Source organism: Pristiophorus japonicus, chromosome 9 (genome assembly GCF_044704955.1).
Source record: "Pristiophorus japonicus isolate sPriJap1 chromosome 9, sPriJap1.hap1, whole genome shotgun sequence".
Lineage (NCBI taxonomy): Eukaryota > Metazoa > Chordata > Chondrichthyes > Pristiophoridae > Pristiophorus > Pristiophorus japonicus.
In genome coordinates, this window is record NC_091985.1 from 222,394,017 (window position 1) to 222,416,276 (window position 22,260).

Consider the following 22,260-nt stretch of genomic DNA (forward strand, 5'->3'; position numbering starts at 1 on the left):
CCCGGGAACCTCAACCTTTGGACTTCTCACCTCCCTCAGCCTCACGTTTCCCCTACAACCTTCTAAAACCCAAGTTTGGTGCCAATTATCCACTACTACCCGATCAGTGACCCCCCCCCCCCACTCCGCCCGCCCCTTTCCTGAAAATGTTGGACTTTTGCTGGGTGACCCCATTCCACAGGGCCACAACCGATTCTTATTTAAGTGATAAACTTGTATCGCAATTTGGTTAGACCACAATTGGAGTGATGTGAGCAGTTCTGGTCTCCATATTATAAAAAGGATATTGAGGCACTGGAGAGGGTGCTCAAAAGATTTACAAGAATGATACAGAACTGAGAGATTCTAACAATCAGGTAAGGCTGAATGGACTGGCTCTCTTTCGGCTGAGGGGTGACCTGATAGAGGTCTTTAAGATTATAGGAACAGGAGTAGGCCATTCAACGCCTTGAGCCTGTTCCGCCATTCAGTGAGATCATGGTTGATCTGCAACCTAACTCCATATACCCGCCATTGGCCCATATCCCTTAGCTTTTGGTTAACCAAAGGTATTATCAATCTCCGATTTAAATTTAGCAATTGAGCTAGTATCAATTGCCTTTTGCGAGGGTTCGATCGGGTAACTGTGGACAAGAGGTTTTCACTTGTGGGGGAAACCAAAACTAGGGACCATAAATATAAGGTAGTCATTAATAAATCCAATCGGCATTTCAGGGGAAAGCTTTTTATCCGGAGAGTGGTGAGAATGTAGAACTCTCAGGGAGGAGTTGAGGTGAATAGCGTAGAAGCATTTAAGGGGAAACTAGATAACTATTTGAGGGAGAAATGTATCAAAGGATATATTGATGGGGTGAGATGAAGTAGGGTAAGAGAAGGCTCGTGTGGAGCATAATGTAATAGAAGTGTGACAACAAGAAGTAACGTTTAGTGAGACAGGAAGTGAATGCAAAGATATTTTTAATATTTGTTTTTTCTTCTCCCTCTTGGTTCTCCCCAGATCACCAGAAGCTCCCGTTCATGGCAATGTTACGCAATTTGCGGAACATGATCGTGGCCGGGATGGGCCGCCGGCACCATGAGCAGAATTTGAAAAGATTGACGGACAGGGTAGGTTCCAGCAGAAAGAGCCCATCACACTCCCTCCTGACTGGAGTCCCAGAGCAGGAAGAGCCCAGGTTCCATCTCCCCACCCCCCATCTTCCCAGCCAGAATTGAGTCATAGCAGGGCTACAATAAAGTAGGAACCTTATAAGAAATAGGAGCAGGAGTTGGCCATTCGGTCCCTTGAGCCTGCTCCACCATTCAATAAGATCATGGCTGATCATCTTCCTCAACCCCACTTTCCTGCACTATCCTCATATCCCGTGATTCCCTTAATATCCAAAAATCTATCAATCTTTGCCTTGAATATACTCAACGACTGAGCATCCACAACCCCCTGGGTAGAGAATTCCAAAGATTCACCACCCTCTGAGTGAAGAAATTTCTACTGATCTCAGTCCTAAATGGCCGACCCCTTATTCTGAGACTGTGACCCCTGGTTCTAGATTCCCCAGCCAGGGAAACAACCTCCCTGCATCTACCCTGTCAAGCCCTGTATTTAAAAAAAAAAAAAAAAATTGAATGTTTGTTTCAATGAGATCATCTCTCATTCTTCTAAACTCTAGAGAATGTAGGCCCAATCTACTCAATCTCTCCTCATAGGACAATCCCCCAGGAATCAGTCTATGAACCTTTGTTGCACTCCCTCTATGTCAAGTATATCCTTCCTCGGGTAATGAGACCAACACTGCACACAATACTGCAGGTACAATTGGTACTGAGCTTCACCGAGCAGGAAGGGCCCGGTCTGCAGTGAGGGAGAAATTAGATCCTGATTGCTATCCTGGGCCCTATGCTCTCTGGCTTTAGAAGAATGAGAGGTGATTTAATTGAAACATGTAAGATTCTGAGAGGGATTGATGGTGGTAGATGGTGAGAGGCTGTGTCAGCCTTGACTAGGTTGGTAGCACCCTTGCCTCTTAGTCAGAAGGTTATGGGTTCAAATCCCACTCCAGAGACTGGAGCACAAAAATCTAGGCTGACACACCATTGCAGTGCTGAGGGAGCGCTGCACTGTCTTTTGGATGAGACGTTAAACCGAGGCCCTGTCTGCTCTTCGGTGAATGTAAAAGATCCTATGATACTATTTCGAAGAAGAGCAGGGGAGTTATCCCGGTGTCCTGGCCAATATTTATCTCTCAATCAACATAACAAAAAACGATTATCTGGTGATTATCACATTGCTGTTTGTGGGAGGTTGCTCTGTGCCATTTTGGCTGCCATATTTCCTACATTACAGCTACACTTCAGAAAGTACATCATTGGCTGTAAAGCGCTTTGGGATGTCCAGTAATGGTGAAATGTGCTATATAAATGCACATCTTTCTTTCTGTTACCCCTGATTGGAGAGTCTAGAACTGGGGAGCATAGTCTCAGGATAAGGGGTCGGCCATTTAGGACTGATGAGAAATTTCTTCACTCCAAGACTATTTGGAATTCTCGACCCCAGAGGGCTGTGGATGCTCAGTCTGTGAGTATATTGAAGATAGAGATTGATAGATTTTTGGATATTAAGGCCAGCAAAGGATCTGGAGATGGTACAAGAAAGTGGAGTTGAGGTTGAAGAGCAGGTATGATATTGAATGGTGGAGCTGGCTTGAGGGGCCGTTTAGCCCACTCCTACTCCTATATTTTAATGTCCTAATCCAGTGGTACTTGTGTGGTGATCGGGAGAGAACTGGATCGGGTCAAGATGTGTAGATTGCAATAATCCTCCAGGTATCTCAGTCCAAGTCTTCATATGTGAGATTTACTGGAATGATACCAGGGATAAGGATTTCAATCATGTGGACAAACAGAAGAAGCTGGGATTGTTCTCCTTAGAGAAGAGAAGGTTAAGAGGAGATTTACTAGAAGTATTGAAAATTAGGCGGGCTTTTGGTAGAGTAGATAGGGAGAAACTGTTTTCACTGATCAGCAGGGAGAAGAGGAAGAACGTTTTTAATATGTCCTTAATAAATAGTATAAATGCACATGAGGCCCATACTAGAGAGAAGGTCACTCTGTGACCTGTTACCTTTATTAGCAAGCACTGAAGTGATGAAGGTGGGTGGAGCTTCCCCTTTTATACCTGAAAGTCCAGGTTAGGAGTGTCTCCCACAAGTTCACCACCTAGTGGTTAATGTTCTCACTGTGTACAACTTAGGTCAGTTTATACATGAGTTACAATGACAGTTGAATACATGACAGTTTTTACACAACGAGTTATGATCAGCTGGAAGCAGATTCAATAGTGACTTTCAAAGGGGAGTTGGATAAATACCTGAAAAGGAAATATTTGCAGAGCTAAGGGAAAAGTACAGGGGATGGGACTAATTGGGCAGCTCTTTCAAAGAGCTGGCACAGGCACAATGGGCCGAATAGCTTCCTTCTGATGGGTCTGATTGCAGGACTGGGTACAGGATGGACCCTGGTCCTCTGGCATGGTGCTGTGTTGGAGAGGGGGTGGGGGGAGCGGTGCGGTGCGATGGAAAGATTCTCTAACGTACAAGGCTGATCCCCGGGTAGGGTCCATGTCTGACCAACCTCTGTCTCCCTCTGTCCATAGAACTCGGTGATCCACAGCCGCCAATTCCCATTCCGATTCCTCTCTGCCTACAAAGTTCTCGCTGAGCTGCAGGAAAGGCTGGAGCAGAAAGGTGGGTGGGGGTTTGTACTATCCCATCCGGCCTAGGGGAGGGCAGGGTTTGTTCATCAGATCACCTGTTCTGGGGGCGGGGTGCTTTGATCTATCAGATTGCGGGGGGGGGGGGGGGGGAAGAGAATGGGGAGGGGGCGAGGGAATGGGGAAGGGGGCGAGAGAATGGGGTGGGAATGGCGGGGGGGGGGAAATGGGGGCGAGGGAATGCAAATGCGGAGGGGCGAGGGAATGCAAATGCGGAGGGGCGAGGGAATGCAAATGCGGAGGGGCGAGGGAATGCGAATGCGGAGGGGCGAGGGAATGCGAATGGGCAGGGGGGCAAGAAATGGGAAGGGGGGAATGGGGGGGGAGGGGGAATGGGGAGGAGAGTGGATGGGGAATGGTGGGGGAGTGTGGGTGGGGAATGGGGAGGGAGGGAGTGTGGGTGGGGAATGGGGAGGGAGCGAGTGTGGGTGGGGAATGGGGAGGGAGCGAGTGTGGGTGGGGAATGGGGAGGGAGCGAGTGTGGGTGGGGAATGGGGAGGGTGCGAGTGTGGGTGGGGAATGGGGAGGGAGCGAGTGTGGGTAGGGAATGGGGAGGGAGGGAGTGTGGATGGGGAATGGGGAGGGAGGGAGGGGGAATGGGGAGGGAGGGAGTGAGTGTGGGTGGGGAATGGGGAGGGAGTGAGTGTGGGTGGGGAATGGGGAGGGAGGGAGTGAGTGTGGGTGGGGAATGGGGAGGGAGGGAGTGTGGGGGCGAAATGGGGAGGGAGGGAGTGTGGGGGCGAAATGGTGAGTGAGGGAGTGTGGGGGCGAAATGGTGAGTGAGGGAGTGTGGGGGCGAAATGGTGAGGGAGGGAGTGTGGGGGCGAAATGGTGAGGGAGGGAGTGTGGGGGCGAAATGGTGAGGGAGGGAGTGTGGGGGCGAAATGGTGAGGGGATGGGGGAGGGAGGGAGAAAGAGAGGGGATGGGGGAGGGAGGGAGAAAGAGAGGGGATGGGGGAGGGAGGGAGAAAGAGAGGGGATGGGGGAGAGGGGAGGGAGGGAGAATGAGAGGGGATGGGGGAGGGAGGGAGAAAGAGAGGGGATGGGGGAGGGGGGAGGGAGGGAGAAAGAGAGGGGATGTGGGAGGGAGGGAGAAAGAGAGGGGATGTGGGAGGGGGGTGGAGGGAGGGAAAGGGGGGTGGCGGGCGAAGAGAATGCGAAGTGACTCCGGGGGTGTGGGGGAAGAAGGGGCTGCCGGTTCAATTAGAACTGAGTAGAGCAGGGGGATGCACATATAACGGTGAATAAACAGGGAAGAAGCATGGAGGACAGAGACTGGGGGGAGATCTCCCCTGGGGTGGAGGACAGAGACTGGGGGAGATCTCCCCTGGGGTGGAGGACAGAGACTGGGGGAGATCTCCCCTGGGGTGGAGGGCAGAGATTGGGGGGAGATCTCCCCTGGGGTGGGGGGCAGGGACTTTGGGCGATCCCCCCCTGGGGTGGGGGCAGGGACTGGGGGCGGTTACCAAAATCCAGGGCCGGCACTCCCAGTGCCAGTACTGAGGGAGTGCTGCAGGAGCTGTCTTTTGGATGATATGTCTCTTCCCTCAACCAACGTCTCTCGAACAGATGATCTGGTCATTGATCATGTTGCTGCTTGTGGGATCTTGCTATGCACAAATCATCGAGTGCATTTTCCAACATTCCCACAATGACCACACCTCAAGTAAAGTCCTTCATTGGCTGTAAGGAGTGTTGGGAAGTCCTGAGGTGGCGGAGGGCGCTGTATAAACACGAGTCTTTCTCTGTGTCCCACGGACAGACAACCCCCTTCCGACGAAGCAGGCCCTGGTCCAACAGGCCCTGGAGTCCATCCGCCTGCCCAAAGGGCGCTCACGGTTCCTGAAGGTCCGGGGCTGGTCGCCAGCCCGCCACAACCGTGTCGAATGCGTCTCCTTCATCTACCGGCTGGTGACCAAGAAGCTGGAGGAGCTGGAGAAACGCAGGTAACCCTGCCGGGTACGGTGCTGGGGTGGTTCTGGGGCAGGGATTTTGGTGGGTGGGTCATCGCCCCCTCATCCCGGGGATGCGGTCGGACGTGCCCTGTGGAGCAGCATTGCCGGGACTACAATTGGTACTGAGCCCCACCCAGAGTTCATCCCACTTAAAGCTCGGGTTGAACAGTTGGACTCTGTGGCCTTGGGAGCAACACATGTCTCTTTCAGCAGCAGAATATTCCGCTCTATATGTAGGGTTTTAAAAAATTCATTCTTGGCATGTGGGCATCACTGGCAAGGCCTGCATTATTGCCCATTTTTAATTGCCCCTAAGAAAATGGCGGGGTGCCACCTTCTTGGACCGCTGCAGTCTGTATGGTGAAGGTGCTCCCACAGTGCTGTTCGGGAGGGAGTTCCAGGATTTTGACCCAGCGTCAATGAAGGAACGGCGATATATTTCCAAGTCAGGATGGTGTGTGACTGGAGGGGAACTTGGAGATGATGCTGCTCCCATGGATCTGCTGCCCTTGTCCTTCTAGTTGGTAGAGGTTGTGGGTTTGGGAGGTGCTGCCGAAGCAGCCTTGGTGAGTTGTTGCAGTGCGTCTTATCGATGGTACACACTGCAGCCGTGGTACGTCGATGGTGGAGGGAGTGGATGTTTAATGGGGTGGCAAACAGCGGGCTGCTTTGTCCTGGATGTTGTTGAGTTTCTTAAGTGTTGTTGGAGCTGCACTCATCCAGGCAAGTGGAGAGTGTTCCCTCACACTCCTGACTTGTGCCTTGTAGATGTCATAGAGGCTTTGTGGAGTCAGGAGGTGGGACACTTCCTGCAGAATACTTGCTGCAGTCCAACACTTGCCTCTATCGGGAGCAGTGCCACGGGGGATCAGCTAATATATATCAGTCAAGGACTGATCCTTAACTTGGGATTTTTCCTTCCTCTGGGACTGACCTTTAATGCTTATCTCTCCCCCTCTCTCCCTCTTCCCCCCACCTTAAACAGGGACGTTCTGTACGACCAGGATCTTCTGGAGATGTACCGAGGAGCCCTGGACATGGCCATCGAGATATCGGCCACGCACAATGTGCCCCGTCTGCCGGGCCGCACGGTCGTCCTTTGCTACGTGGATCAGTCAATGAATGAACCCTGCCTCAGTGCTAAGGGCCTGTATGTTCCCAGGGCCGGGACCCAGGGCGGTCAGGGCGAGACCAAGGGCCCGAAGGTAAGGCTTGGTAGGTGGGGGATAGCTGGTGATGTTGGAGGGTGCGAGTGAGTGGCGATTGACTGCTCCGTTAGCTCAATGGGCATCGGGTCACCTTGTGGTGCTCAGCCCCACCCTTAGCAGCAAGGCCCAGGTTCCCTCCCCTCCCGCCCTCAGCAGCAAGGCCCAGGTTCCCTCCCCTCCCGCCCTCAGCAGCAAGGCCCAGGTTCCCTCCCCTCCCGCCCTCAGCAGCAAGGCCCAGGTTCCGTCCTCCCACCCTGTGCTGAGTTAGCTGGTCCCAGCCAGGGGGAAAGTGGGGGGGGGGGGGGGGGGCTGATAATTGGCTCTCGGAGGGGCCAGAGGAAAGCAGTCAGGCTTCCTGCTCCTGATCAGTGCCTAGTTAGTCCTGGTGGGGTGTGGGGTCAGCTGGGAACACGACCGTTGCTTGGTCGTGATACCGTCCATGAGCGAATCTCGTCGTGATCCTAGGGTTCACACATGAAATAGCGGAGGTTCTGACCATTTTCCAAACCTTTCTGGCTACAGCTGTTGTTTAGAAAGGGAGAGACCGAGTAAGGCATAGGCTTGTCAGTGTAACCTCGGTGGTGGCCAAATTATTGGGAACAATTCTGCGGTCATCAGATAGTCTTGTTACAAGTCGAGCACCAGTCGCTACATCAGATGTAGTATAAGTAAGTCCGAGAGACAGTCAGAATTGAAGTCCGAGTCAGGCAGACAAACAGTCTGAAGTTGCAGAGATTCAAAATGTAAATCAAAGCTTATCCTTGGGGGACAACTGTCCTCGGGATCAGCCTAGAGTGAGTCTAAGTTCAACCCCCTGTTTGGAAAGTTCTGTTTGAGAGCGAAGGTATCCTCTTCGAAACAGAAAACAAGAGGTTAAGTTTGATTTATAAATATGGCAAAATAAGTCCATATCTTTTGTTCTGTATAACCATGTAAGTTATGTATGATGATTATTTTGTAACATTTCTCCCTCCTTAATGAAGAAGTAATTGTAATATAGCTCCACCTAGTGGACTACTGCGGTAATGCAACCATTGCTGTAAATACAATAAAATCATCATGTGACTAGGTCGCCTGATAAGTTCCTGTAGAGCCATCTTGTATGTGTGTGCTTTACTGATGTCGTAAAGAATATATCTCAAGAGACAGGAAAAATCTTCATTTAGAAAGACATGGGTTAATCAAGGATTTTTTATGGGAAGGTAGTGTCTGACTAACTTGATTGCATTTTTTTCAGGAGGTAACCAGGAAGGTCGATGAGGGCAGTGTATGATGTAGTCAATATGGATGTTAGCAAGGCTTTTGATAAGGTCCCACGTGGCAGACTGGTCACAAAAGTAAAAGCCCTTGGGATCCAGGGCAAAGTGGCAAGTTGGATCCAAAATTGGCTCAGAGGCAGGACGCAAAGGGTAATGGTTGATGGGTGTTTTTGTGACTAGAAGGCTGTTTCCAGTGGGGTTCCGCAGGGCAGTACTTTTTGTGATGTATATCAATGATTTAGACTTGAATGTAGGGGGTATGATTTAAGAAGTTTGCAGATGATACAAAACTTAGCTGTGTGGTTGTTATTGAGGAAGAAAGCTATAGACTGCAGGGAGATATCAATGGACTAGTCAAGTGGGTGGAAAAGTGGCAAATAGGATTAAATCTGGAGAAGTGTGAGGTAATGCATTTGGGAGGGCTAGCAAGGCAAGGGCATAAAGAATAAATGGTAGGATACTGAGAAGTGTAGAGGAACAGAGAGACTTTATAGCGCATGTCCACACATCCCTGATCAGGTTCCACATGTACCCTAACAGCACCCAGGTCTGTGTCTCTCTCTGTCTGTGTGTCTCTCTCTGTCTGTGTGTCTCTCTCTGTCTGTGTGTCTCTCTCTGTCTCTGTCTCTGTCTCTGTCTCTGTCTCTGTCTCTGTCTCTGTCTCTGTCCCTGTCCCTGTCCCTGTCCCTGTCTCTGTCTCTGTCTCTGTCTCTGTCTCTGTCTCTGTCTCTGTCTCTCCACTGCCTCTGATTTGTCCTGGATGAGCAGAAATTTCCTCCAACTAAATATTGGGAAGAGTGAAGCCATTGGCCCCGCTACAAACTGCGTTCCCTAGCCACTGACAGATGTCTGAGGCTGCACCAGACTGTTCGCAACCGAGGCATCATATTTGACCCTGAAATGAGCTTCTGACTTCCTATCCGTTCCATCACTAAGACCGCCTACTTCCACCTCTGTAACATCGCCTGACTCTGCCCTTCCTCAGCTCATCCACTGCTGAAAAACCTTATCCATGTCTTTGGTATCTCTAGACATGACTCTTCCAATGTACTCCTGGCTGGCCTCCCATCTTTCACTTGAATTTGTACAAAACTCGGCTGCCCGTGTCCTAACTCGCACCAAGTCCCGTCCACCCATCATCACCCCAGTGCTCGCTGACCTACATTGGCTCCCATTCAGCAAAATATCCATCCTGGTGTTCAAATCGCTCTCTGGTCTCACCCCTCCCTATCTCTGTAGCCACCTCAAGCCCGACAACCTTCTGAGATCTCTGGGCTCCTCCAATTCTGGCCTCTTGTGCATCCCCAGTTTTCGTTGCTCTACCTTTGGTGGCTGTGCCTTCAGCAGCCCAGGCCCAAAGCACTTGAATTCACCCCAACCTCTCCTCCTCTCTGTGCCTCTCTCTTCCTTTTGAGGCGCTCCTTAAAACATACCTCTTTGACCAAGCTTTTAGTGACATGTTGTAATATCATCTTTTGTGACTCGGTGTCAAAACTTTGTTTTATAACGCTCCTGTGAAGTACCCCCTTGGGGCATTTTACTAATTAAAGGCGCAATATATCTGCATCATGTTGTCTCATTTCCCATCTTTGTGTTCCTTCGCTTATGCCTCAGATGCTGGAGGTGGCCGTTCTCCTGGGACTGATGGTGAAACATGTCAGCGAGCACTACCGTCTCGTCCTCTACACCAACACCTCCCACCTCGAGCTTGACGTTGGGTTGGGGTCAATTCTGGGCAACGTGGGTCAGGTGCTGCAAGAGGCTAAGGTAGGGAGCAGCGTTGGTAATGGATGGGGGCAGCGTGGAAGGTCAGACACTGACCTTTCACCCTCTGTGACCAGGGCTCAAATCCAGCCCCAGACACGGGGGATGAATGTTCCCTCTCTCATAGGTGGGGGTGGGGGACTTTCTCTTTAAGCTTGGAGGGAACAGGGGGAGATGGTCTCTCTGAGGCTAATTGTTGGAATTCAGACAGTGGATGGAGAGGGGAGGGGGAGCGGAGGGGAAAGAAGAGAGTCTCTCTCTCTCTGTGGGGGGGGGGTCTCTGTGGAGAGAGGGTCTCTTGGGGGGGGGGGGGGGGGGGGGGAAGAGGGAGTCTCTCTGGGGGGAGGGGGTCTCTGGGGAGTCTCTTTGGGGGGGGAGCAGAGAGGAGAGGGAGTCTCTCGCTGGGGGGAGAGGTGCAGAATCGAGAAGAGAGAGAGTCTCTCTGGGAGAAGGGGGGGAGCGGAGAGGAGAGGGAGTCTCTTTGAGGAGTGGGCGGTGGTGGGGGGGGAGGCGGGGCGGGGAGAGTGTGTGAGAGAGAGCTCTGGGTGAGGGGTGTCTTCCCCCGGGCTGGAGGTGTGGTGTGGATGGGAGCTGGGATGAGCTGATTTTACCCCAGTCTCACTCTGTAACTCGCTGCCTGCTCTCTTGCTGCAGAAACTCCAAGACGCTGCGAGGAGCAAGGCCCTGGGAGGGTGTGGCATGAGCAGCTTCCTGCTGGACTGTGTGCAGGACAACGTGCAGGTACGGGCTGGACCACCGCGAACACTGTGGTGTCACACCGAGTGTGGAGAGTCGACAGAGGCCGGTGTGTGGGGGGCGAGGGAGCACGGTGTCTGCAGGGGGCGGGGGGAGCGGTGTCTGCGGGGGCCGAGGATGGGAGATGGCCGGGGTGACTCATTTGAAGCTTTTCCATTCTCCTCCCTCCCGCTCCCCTCCCCTCCGCCTCTCTCTCTGTCTGTCTTTCTCTCTGTCTCTTCTCTTTCTGACCCCCCCCCCCCCTCACGCTGCTCTCCCCGATCCCCTATCCCCCTGTTACTATTGAATCTTTCCACCACCCTTTCAGACAGAGTGTTAACAACTCTTTCCTTATGTTCTTTTGGTGTGACTGGGAGAGGTTGGGGGATATGTGGTGGTAGGGTACGGGGAGGTGCAATGCAGTAAGGATTATGGGAGAAGGTGGGATATATTTCTATATCTCCACCTCCTGGACTCAGTGCCCACCTTTCTGTTCCTAGATCGACACCATCCTCCTGCTGGGCTACTATTACCTCTACACATTCAGCAACGCTCTCCAACTCTACCGCTACCACGTCAACCTCGAGCTACTGTTCGTTCACGTGGACCTCTCCGCGACCCGCCCGAGGTACGTGAGGGCATTGGGTCTCTGCAGGCCTGCTTTAGAGTGCAGACACCGCGCTCCAGCTCCCGCACCCCCCCCCCCCCCCCCCACCCCTACCCCACAGACACCGCTCTCCCTGGCCCCTCCACAGACTTGAGCCTATAATCCAAGGCCGACACTCCCAGTGCCAGTGCTGAGGGAGCGCTGCACTGTCGGAGCAGCCATCTTTCCAGATAGGGTGTTAAAGCGAGGGCCCCCTTGTCCTCTCCAGTGGATGTAAAAGATCCCACAGGAACTAATTGGAAGAAGAGCACATGGGAGTTCTCCTCGGTGCCCTGGGACCCAATATTTATCCCTCAACCAAAGTCACTGAAAAACAGATCATCTGGTCATTGATCACGTTGCTGTCTGTGGGATCTTGCTGTGTGCAAATTTGTTGCCGTTTTCTACATTACAACAGTGATGATTTAAATTATTTATTCATTCTGGGGATGTGGACATTGCCCTAACCTAACTGCCCTTGAGAAGGTGGTGGTGAGCCGCCGCCTTGAACCGCTGCAGTCCGTGTGGTGAAGGTGCTCCCATAGTGCTGCTCGGGAGGGAGTTCCAGGATTTTGACCCAGCGGCAATGAAAGAACAGCGATTATATTTCCAAATCAGAATGATGTGTGACTTGGAGGGGAACATGGAGGTGGTGGTGTTCCCATGCGCCTGCTGCCTTTGTCATTCTGGCTGGCAGAGGTCGCGGGTTTGGGAGGTGCTGCCGAAGAAGCCTTGGCTAGTTGCTGCAGTGCATCTTGTGGGTGGTACACACTGCAGCCACGGTACGCCACGAGGGAGCATTGACTAAATGTCAATAAACATACTTTGTTGGCTGCGAAGTGCTTTGGGATGCCCCGGCAATCTTGGGAGTAGAGCGAGCTGCTTCTCTAACCAACCCGATCTGCCTGTGACAGCTCAGGGTGCCAGTACCGATGGGCACCAGCTCATGTGTTGCCGAGAGGCAACGTCTCCAAATCCTGTAAGTTAAATCTACACAGCCGGCCCAAACCCTCACCTCCGAGCCCAGACAGCGAGGGTCAGTGGGCTATTCGTCCATGGGCGATGTCTCTGCTCGACCTGCGCCCACTTTCCAGCAGCTGACACTGGATGGTGATCAGGAGCAGGCACCCTGGCTCAGTTATTGCACCTATCCTTCCCTGTGTTCGCTGACCTACACTGGGTCCCAGTCTAGCAACAGCACAATTGGAAAATTCTCATCCATGTTTACAAATCGCTCTGTGGCCCTCGCCCCTCCCGATCTCTAATCTCCTTCAGCCACACAAACGCCCATCCCCCGCGATGTCTGCCCTCCAGACCATCGCTGATTATAATCACTCCACCATCAGTGGCCGGGCCTTCAGCTGCCAGGGCCCTGAGCTCTGGAACTCGCTCCCTCAACCTCTCCACCTCTACTTTTAAAACGCTCCTTGAAATCTATTTCTTTGATCGAGCTTTTGTTCACCTGCACCACTTTCTCCTTATGTGGCTCGGTGTCGGATTTTGTTTGATTCGCTTCTGTGATGTGCCTTTGGATGTTTCACTACATAAATACATTGGCCGAGGAATTCATCTCGGGCTGTGACGCAAAGGGGGCGGTATTGGATCGGCCCAATGTTCAGTTCCAGTACATTCGATCAGTGCTGAGTACAACGGGACCGATCCAATACTGCCCGTTATACACAGTGTCCCGTGTTCAGTACATTCGATCAGTGCTGAGTATAACGGGACCGATCCGATACTGCCCGTTATACACAGTGTCCTGTGTTCAGTACGTTCGATCAGTGCTGAGTATAACAGGACCGATCCGATACCGCCCATTATACACAGTGTCCTGTGTTCAGTACATTCGATCAGTGCTGAGTATAACAGGACCGATCCGATACCGCCCGTTATACAGTGTCCCGTGTTCAGTACATTCGATCAGTGCTGAGTATAACAGGACCGATCCGATACCGCCCGTTATACAGTGTCCCGTGTTCAGTACATTCGATCAGTGCTGAGTATAACAGGACCGATCCGATACCGCCCGTTATACACAGTGTCCTGTGTTCAGTACATTCGATCAGTGCTGAGTATAACAGGACCGATCCGATACCGCCCGTTATACAGTGTCCCGTGTTCAGTACATTCGATCAGTGCTGAGTATAACGGGACCGATCCGATACCGCATGTTATACACACTGTCCTGTGTTCAGTACATTCGATCAGTGCTGAGTATAACGGGATCGATCCGATACCGCCCGTTATACACAGTGCGGGGTGTTCAGTACATTCGATCAGTGCTGAGTATAATGACACCGATCCGATACCGCCCGTTATGCACAGTGTCCCGTGTTCAGTACATTCGATCAGTGCTGAGTATAACGGGACCGATCCGATACCGCATGTTATACACACTGTCCTGTGTTCAGTACATTCGATCAGTGCTGAGTATAACGGCACCGATCCGATACCGCCCGTTATACACAGTGCGGGGTGTTCAGTACATTCGATCAGTGCTGAGTATAACGGGACCGATCCGATACCGCATGTTATACACACTGTCCTGTGTTCAGTACATTCGATCAGTGCTGAGTATAACGGCACCGATCCGATACCGCCCGTTGTACAGTGTCCTGTGTTCAATACATTCGATCAGTGCTGAGTATAATGGGACCGATCCGATACCGCCCGTTATACACACTGTCCTGTGTTCAGTACATTCGATCAGTGCTGAGTATAACGGGACCGATCCGATAGCAAGAGAGGTAGATAAGGCATACGGGATACTTGCCTTTATTAGCCGATGCATAGAATGTAAGAGTAGGGAGGTTATACTTGAACTGTATAAAGCACCAGTTAGGCCACAGCTAGAGCACTGCGTGCAGTTCTGGTCACCACATTACAGGAAAGATGTGCTTGCACCAGAGAGGGTACAGAGGAGATTTACGAGGACGTTGTCTGGACTGAATAATTTTAGCTATGAGGAAAGATTGGATAGGCTGGGGTTGTTTTCTTTGGAACAGAGGAGGCTGAGGGGAGACCTAATTGAGGTGTATAAAATTATGAGGGGCCTAGAGAGAGTGGATAGGAATCCCTAATTTCCTTCGCAGAGGGGTCAATAACCAGGGGTCATAGATGTAAAGTAAGTGGTAGGAGGTTTAGAGGGGATTTGAGGAGAAATGTTTTCACCCACGGGGTGGTTGGGGTCTGGAACTCACTGCCTGAAAGGGTGGTAGAGGCAGAAACCCTCCATAGCATTTAAAAAGTATTTGGATAAGCTCGAAGTGTCTTAACCTACAAGGCTATGGCCCAAGAGCTGGAAAATGGGATTAGCCTGGATAGCTCTTTATTAGCCGGCACGGACACGATGGGCCGAATGGCCTCCTTCTGTGCTGTAAATTTCTATGATTCTATGATACCGCCCGTTATACACAGTATCCTGTGTTCAGTACATTCGATCAGTGCTGAGTGTAACGGGACCGATCCGATACCGCCCGTTATACACAGTGCGGGGTGTTCAGTACATTCGATCAGTGCTGAGTATAACGGGACCGATCCGATACCGCCCGTTATACACAGTGTCCCGTGTTCAGTACATTGAATCAGTGCTGAATATAACGGGACCGATCCGATACCGCCCGTTATATACAGTGCGGGGTGTTCAGTACATTCGATCAGTGCTGAGTATAACAGGACCGATCCGATACTGCCCGTTATACACACTGTCCCGTGTTCAGTACATTCGATCAGTGCTGAGTATAACGGGACCGATCCGATACCGCCCGTTATACACAGTGTCCCATGTTCAGTACATTCGATCAGTGCTGAGTATAATGAGACCGATCCAATACTGCCCGTTATACACAGTGTCCCGTGTTCAATACATTCGATCAGTGCTGAGTATAACAGGACCGATCCAATACTGCCCGTTATACACAGTGTCCCGTGTTCAATACATTCGATCAGTGCTGAGTATAACAGGACCGATCCAATAGTGCCCGTTATACACAGTGTCCCGTGTTCAATACATTCGATCAGTGCTGAGTATAACAGGACCGATCCGATACCGCCCGTTATACACAGTGTCCCGTGTTCAGTACATTCGATCAGTGCTGAGTATAACAGGACCGATCCGATACCGCCCGTTATACACAGTGTCCTGTGTTCAGTACATTCGATCAGTGCTGAGTATAACGGGACCGATCCGATACCGCCCGTTATACACACTGTCCTGTGTTCAGTACATTCGATCAGTGCTGAGTATAACAGGACCGATCCGATACCGCCCGTTATACACAGTGTCCTGTGTTCAGTACATTCGATCAGTGCTGAGTATAACAGGACCGATCCGATACTGCCCGTTATACACAGTGTCCCGTGTTCAGTACATTCGATCAGTGCTGAGTATAATGAGACCGATCCAATACTGCCCGTTATACACAGTGTCCCGTGTTCAATACATTCGATCAGTGCTGAGTATAACAGGACCGATCCAATAGTGCCCGTTATACACAGTGTCCCGTGTTCAATACATTCGATCAGTGCTGAGTATAACAGGATCGATCCGATACCGCCCGTTATACACACTGTCCTGTGTTCAGTACATTCGATCAGTGCTGAGTATAATGAGACCGATCCGATACCGCCCGTTATACACAGTGTCCCGTGTTCAGTACATTCGATCAGTGCTGAGTATAACGGGACCGATCCGACACTGCCCGTTATACACAGTGTCCCGTGTTCAGTACATTCAATCAGTGCTGAGTATAACGGGACCGATCCGATACCGCCCGTTATACACAGTGTCCCGTGTTCAGTACATTCAATCAGTGCTGAGTATAACGGGACCGATCTGATACCGCCCGTTATACAGTGTCCTGTGTTCAGTACATTCGATCAGTGCTGAGTATAACGGGACCGATCCGATACCGCCCGTTATACAGTGTCCTGTGTTCAGTACATTCGATCAGTGCTGAGTATAACGGGACCGATCCGATACCGCCCGTTATATACAGTGCGGGGTGTTCAGTACATTCGATCAGTGCTGAGTATAACAGGACCGATCCGATACTGCCCGTTATACACACTGTCCCGTGTTCAGTACATTCGATCAGTGCTGAGTATAACGACACCGATCCGATACCGCCCGTTATACAGTGTCCCGTGTTCAGTACATTCGATCAGTGCTGAGTATAACGACACCGATCCGATACCGCCCGTTATACACAGTGCGGGGTGTTCAGTACATTCAATCAGTGCTGAGTATAACGGGACCGATCCGATACCGCCCGTTATACACAGTGTCCCGTGTTCAGTACATTCGATCAGTGCTGGGTATAACGGGACCGATCCGATACCGCCCGTGTTCAGTCCATGGCCTGAGACGACTTGCTCGGACTAGTTCGTGTTATACCAGGGCTCAATTGTACCCCTGTACCACTAGCACCGTCTGGGATCAGCTCACTAGCACAGAGGGGGAGACTTGTCTCTCCTTCAATTGAAGTGTTTTGTCCAACTGTTGCACCCAGTAAATCCCATCTTTCCTCTTTCAGTGCCCGAAGCAGTACCTTTGGATGCAAGAATGATGTCCTCCTGTCCGGATACAGCGACCAGATCTTGCGGTGAGGAGAGGGGTAGAGAGGGAGCTGCTATTCATCCATCTTTTATATCCACCTGTGAGGGCAGACATGGCCTCAGTTTAATATCTCATCCAAACTGACAGCTCCTCTGACAGTGCAGCACTCTCTCAGTACTGCACTTGGAGAGTGCCTAGATTATGGAGTGGGACTTGATGTCTCAGCTGTTTGACTGTGGGGCATGAGAGGCATTGAACCAAGGCTATCACCTAATGTGCTGTACCTGCCCTGGGATTGATGGACAGTGTAGGGGGAGCTCTACTCTGTATCTAACCCGTGCTGTACCTGCCCTGGGATTGATGGACAGTGTAGGGGGAGCTCTACTCTATCTAACCCGTACTGTACCTGCCCTGGGAGTGTTTGATGGGACAGTATAGAGGGAGCTCTACTCTGTATCTAACCCGTGCTGTACCTGCCCTGGGAGTGTTTGATGGGACAGTATAGAGGGAGCTCTACTCTGTATCTAACTCGTGCTGTACCTGCCCTGGGAGTGTTTGATGGGGGACTCGGTCTGTTTTGTATAAAGCCCATGTACATGAGATGATCTGATGCTCCTTACAGGTTTTTGTGTGAACGAGGGGCCTCTCGACTCCTGGATCACGTGGACAGGATCGACGATGTCTTTCACCTGCCGAGAGCCAGTGAGAGCAGGCGGAGACAGAGGGTGGTGGAGCCCACAGTCCTGAGCCCACTGCTTCAGACTCCGAAACTCAGGTACTGCCTCGCTCTCACTTCACCTGCCTGACCTGAATGGTGCTGAACCCCACCCACCAAGCAGGAAGAGCCCAGGATCCATCGACACCTGCTCACACCCCCCCCTGCAGCGGCTCAGTATGGAGTGAGCTGATCCCAGCCCAGGATAGTCGCTGGGGGGGGGGGCTGCAACTGCCTTGGCTCGCGCGCGCTCTCTCTCTCGCGCTCGCTCTCTCGCGCTCGCGCTCTCTCTCTCTCTCTCTCTCTCGCGCTCTATGGTGCTCTTTCTGTCTTTCACCCTCACCACTTCTCTGTCTCTCGTTCTCCCCACCCCCCCCCCCCCTCCCCAGTCGTGCCCTCGTTTCCTCTCTGTCTCGCTCTGGCACTTGCTGTCTGTCTGTCTCTGTGCTGATCCAAGCCAGTGGCCAAAGGTCTGGTAGGCAGGGCTACAGTTGTCCAAAGTGCATCCTTGGGTGAGGGAGGGGCTGGAAGATCAGCCATCATTCCCCTATCTGATCACCATCCAGTGTGTGAGTGGAGGGCTGGTGCGTGGGGACTTGGCTCAGCTTCACTGCCTGTGTTGGTAGAGGAAGGACTGGGCCCATCCCCAGCGACATCGTGATGGTCGGATAGTGCCTGTGGGACCCGTGGCCCAGGGTGTGAGGACGGGAATGCTGGGACTGTGCCATGGAGGGTGGAGCCAAGTACCTGGCCTCACAGTTCACCTTTCGCACCTCCTGTCCTCCCCTGGTCCTCCCCCCACTGTTTCCCCACCCACCCTCCCCTGGTCCCCCTCCCCTGCCCCCCCCTTTCTCCCTTTCTCCCCCTCTCTCTCCCTCCCTGACGTGTCTCCTCCCACCCCCACAGGTGGCGGACTGTGCGAGTCTTCGTGTCCTCGACGTTCCGGGACATGCAGGCGGAGCGTGACCTCCTGACCCGCTGCATCTTCCCCGAGCTGCGGGCCCGGGCTGCCCGCCATTTTGTGTGGGTGCAGGAGGTGGACCTGCGATGGGGCATCACCGAGGAGGAGTCCCGCGGGAACAGGTGGGTATCAGTCGCGCCGGGGTATCAGATTTCACAGGGGTTGTCATCATCCATCTGACCCCCTCGTCTATCTGACCCTCGCCCCGTGGGCACAGTGTTCCTCCCCCTGACCCTCTAACCCCTGGGCACAGTGTCCCTCAGACTCCCTGACCCTCGCCCCCTGGGCATGGTGTCCCTCGCCCCTCCCCCCCCCCCCCCCCCCCCCCACCACAGCCTAAGAGAGCCTCCTCCTAACTCATCACTGCAACACCACACATCGCACACCCAGTCATACAAGAAACTCGGGATATGAAACACTCTCTCTGTCCCTCCGATGATGGTGCTGCCCCACACCGTCCCTGCCCACTCCTGCACTGATTCTCGGTCTGTCCCTCCAAGTATGGCCCTGCCCCGGTCCCGCTCCTGCCCCTGCACCGGCCCCGCCCCCGCACTGCCCCTGCCCCTGCACTGATTCTCTGCTTGTATCCACTCGCAGGCAGTTGGAGCTTTGCCTGTCCGAGGTTTCCCGCTGCCAGCTCTTTGTGGGCATTCTGGGGGAGAGATATGGCCAGATCCTGCAGGAATACTCGTTACCCAACCTGCCTCAGTTTGAGTGGGTAAGGATGCCAGCTCACATACTCCGGTAGCACTTCTGTTCCCGCGGTTTCCGGAATCAGCTCGGGATGATTTCACCATGTGACCGATGGGATCCGGCACCTTGTTCCAGTTACACTGGTGTCCCAGCTCGTTTTAAAGCAAAGACTTGCATTTAGATAGTGCCTTTCACATCCTCGGGACGTCCCAAAGTGCTTTACATCCAATAAAGTATCTTTGAAGTGCAGTGACTGTTGTAATGTAGGAAATGTGATAGCCAATTTTTGCACAGCAAGCTCCCACAAATAGCAATCTGTTTTAGTGAAGTCGGTCGAGAGGAGAACTAGTGTCTTGGGATCTTTTGTGCCCACCTAAAGAGGGGCCCTCGGTTTAACGTCTCATGCAAATTGATGGCACCTCTGACAGCGCAGCGCTCCATCGGTACTGCACCGGGAGAATTGGTCCTCAATTGTGGGGCTCGAGTCTCTGAAGTTGGGACTTGAATCCACAACCTTCTGACTCCAAGGCGAGAGTATTAGCACTAAGCCAGGGCTGACACCGAACCCATGCTGTACCTGGCCTAGTAGTGTTTGATGGGAGAGTGTAGATGGAGCTTTACTCTGTATCTAACCCGTGCTGTACCTGCCCTGGGAGTGTTTGATGCGAATATGCATGTGTGAAATAGCACTATGAATGGGCTCCTTGTTGCAGATCTTGCAGGGCTCAGCACTGTGGGAGTCTGACTGACTGAAATCTCCAACTTTCTCCCACTGTATCTCGCAGGTTAAGTCCTATCCACGAGGACGTTCCATCACCGAGTTGGAAATTGTGCAGTTTTTGCAACAGAAGAATGACTGCTCAAGTGAAACGTCTTTCTTCTACACCAGAGACCCTGCCATACTGAGGTAGGAGAGAGTGAGGAGGATCAATTAATGTGATTTTATTGAACTACTGGTCAACCTTGCGTATGAGTGGCTGCAGTTATTTGTAGGAGATTGGCGTGTTTGTTTAGCTTTGTTTGTTGTAACAGGCCAGGGGAGGTTACAGCGCCACCTCTGGAGGATGAAAGAACAACAGGAAAAGAATGCTGCCGATGCTGGAATTAGAAATGAAAACAGAGAATGCTGGAAATACTCAGCAGGTCAGGCAGCCTCTGAGAGAAACAGCGTTAACCATGGCCTTTCATCAGAACTGGGAGATGTCCAAGTTGTTCAGCAAGCACAGAGGCAGGGAGAAGGAAGTGGAAGGATACAAAGGGGAAGGTCTGTGATTGGGTGGAGGGCAGGTAGGTGGACCAAACGCTCAAACCTTCCATATGGCAGCACTCGCCCTGGTGTACTCTACAGCGGAGGGAGCACTGCTCCTCCGGCATGGCCATCAGGTCGGTATGTCAAATCCGTTGATGTCCAGCTGAATTCTACGATGAGAATTATCACTGGTACGCTTTTATCAACACCAACACCTTGGCTGCCCATGCTTGCAAACATCGCACCAGCACACATATGCCGTCTCCAGAGCATACAACCACTACACAAACAAAGACATGCCGATTCAGGCTGACTGGAACAACCTACCACCAACCCGTCTCAAATCTCGATGGCCATTTTGGACCATCGCCAAAGCCCTTCAGCGATTCCCCATGGACTCGATGACTGATGGTGAAATGCTTGGAAGAACTGCGACATACGGAATGGATTCCTTCTAGAGGACCCCACAGTACAACCTATAGGATCAAATATTCCTCGCAAACACTGGACAACCATCAACCGCCTCCGAACCAGTCATGGTAGATGCTGCCACCTTCTCCATAGGTGGAAGATTAGAATATCCCCATCATGCGATTGTGGAGCTCCTAATCAGACCCTGGAGCACATCATTGAGCACTGCCCTCAGAGGGAATTCGCAGGCAGCCTATAAGATATCCACGCTGTTACACCTGAAGCTTTGGCCTGGATATCTGACTTGGATATTGACATTTGATTTGCTTTGCTACTACCATACGGATGGAGAAGGGTGGAGGACAGGTTAGATTAAATGACGAAAGGGACGATGGTGCAAGGCAAAAGGGGGTGCTAACGGGACAAGTAAAGAAACACAAGATGGATCTCGAGGTGACGTAAATGGCAACAGCCGAACCATGACCAGCACCTCCTGTCCGAGATAATGGGAGCGGTGGTTATGATGGGGGATCTGGGTGAGGGAAATAGTGGGTCGCACATTAACTTTTGACCCTCTGGGATCTTGGGGTCAAATCCAGACCCAGACATGGGCGACAAAGCTCTCCTCTGTTGGATGGGGTTAAGAATCCAAGATGTTCTTGTCAATTAAGTTTATTTACAAAACTTAGACAGTCCAACTACCTCTACCACTAGTGAGGACTAAGAGGGGAAACAGCAAGAGAACAGCAACACCTCCAGGATCCGCTCCAACGCACACCTCTCTGCCATGTATCGGTGTTTCTTCCCTTCATTGTTGCAGGATCACTATCCCAGAGCTCCTCACCAATACCGTTGTGGGAGCACTGTCGCCCCAAGGACTGTACCGCTTACACTCTCTGATGGACTCAGTGGGGCAGGGGGACAGACACTGACCTTTAAAGGGGTTTGGGTCCATTGGTGTTGTGTACAGTGGGAGTGAATGGGAAGGGGTTGGGTCCATCATCATCATAGGCAGACCCTCGGAATCGAGGAAGACTTGCTTCCACTCTAAAAGAGTCCTTAGGTGGCTGAACAGTCCAATACAAGAGCCACAGTCCCTGTCACAGGTGGGACAGATAGTTGTTGAGGGAAGGGGTGGGTGGGACTGGTTTGCCGCACGCTCTTTCCGCTGCCTGCGCTTGATTTCTGCATGCTCTCGGCGATGAGGCTCGAGGTGCTCAGCGCCCTCCCGGATGCACTTCCTCCACTTAGGGCGGTCTTTGGCCAGGGACTCCCAGGTGTCAGTGGGGATGTTGCACTTTATCAGGGAGGCTTTGAGGGTGTCCTTGTAACGTTTCCTCT

At 52.1% G+C, this 22,260-nt stretch overlaps 1 protein-coding gene and 1 pseudogene across 1 annotated transcript in view; one reads left to right on the plus strand and one right to left on the minus strand.

Annotated features, from left to right (window-relative positions):
- The window catches only part of LOC139274159 (zinc finger protein 850-like), a 360,216-nt pseudogene that overhangs the window by 155,315 nt on the left and 182,641 nt on the right, over positions 1–22,260 (minus strand).
- Positions 1–22,260, plus strand: part of LOC139273749 (telomerase protein component 1-like) — a 57,335-nt gene that overhangs the window by 27,103 nt on the left and 7,972 nt on the right. The window contains exons 10-20 of the mRNA XM_070890800.1: positions 998–1,107; positions 3,650–3,740; positions 5,529–5,712; positions 6,707–6,926; positions 9,803–9,955; positions 10,607–10,693; positions 11,188–11,315; positions 16,868–16,936; positions 17,513–17,665; positions 18,512–18,688; positions 20,045–20,166. Of these exons, the coding sequence (XP_070746901.1) occupies positions 998–1,107; positions 3,650–3,740; positions 5,529–5,712; positions 6,707–6,926; positions 9,803–9,955; positions 10,607–10,693; positions 11,188–11,315; positions 16,868–16,936; positions 17,513–17,665; positions 18,512–18,688; positions 20,045–20,165 (1,493 nt within the window). The 3' untranslated portion in view covers position 20,166. The remainder of the gene's footprint in view (positions 1–997; positions 1,108–3,649; positions 3,741–5,528; positions 5,713–6,706; positions 6,927–9,802; positions 9,956–10,606; positions 10,694–11,187; positions 11,316–16,867; positions 16,937–17,512; positions 17,666–18,511; positions 18,689–20,044; positions 20,167–22,260) is intronic.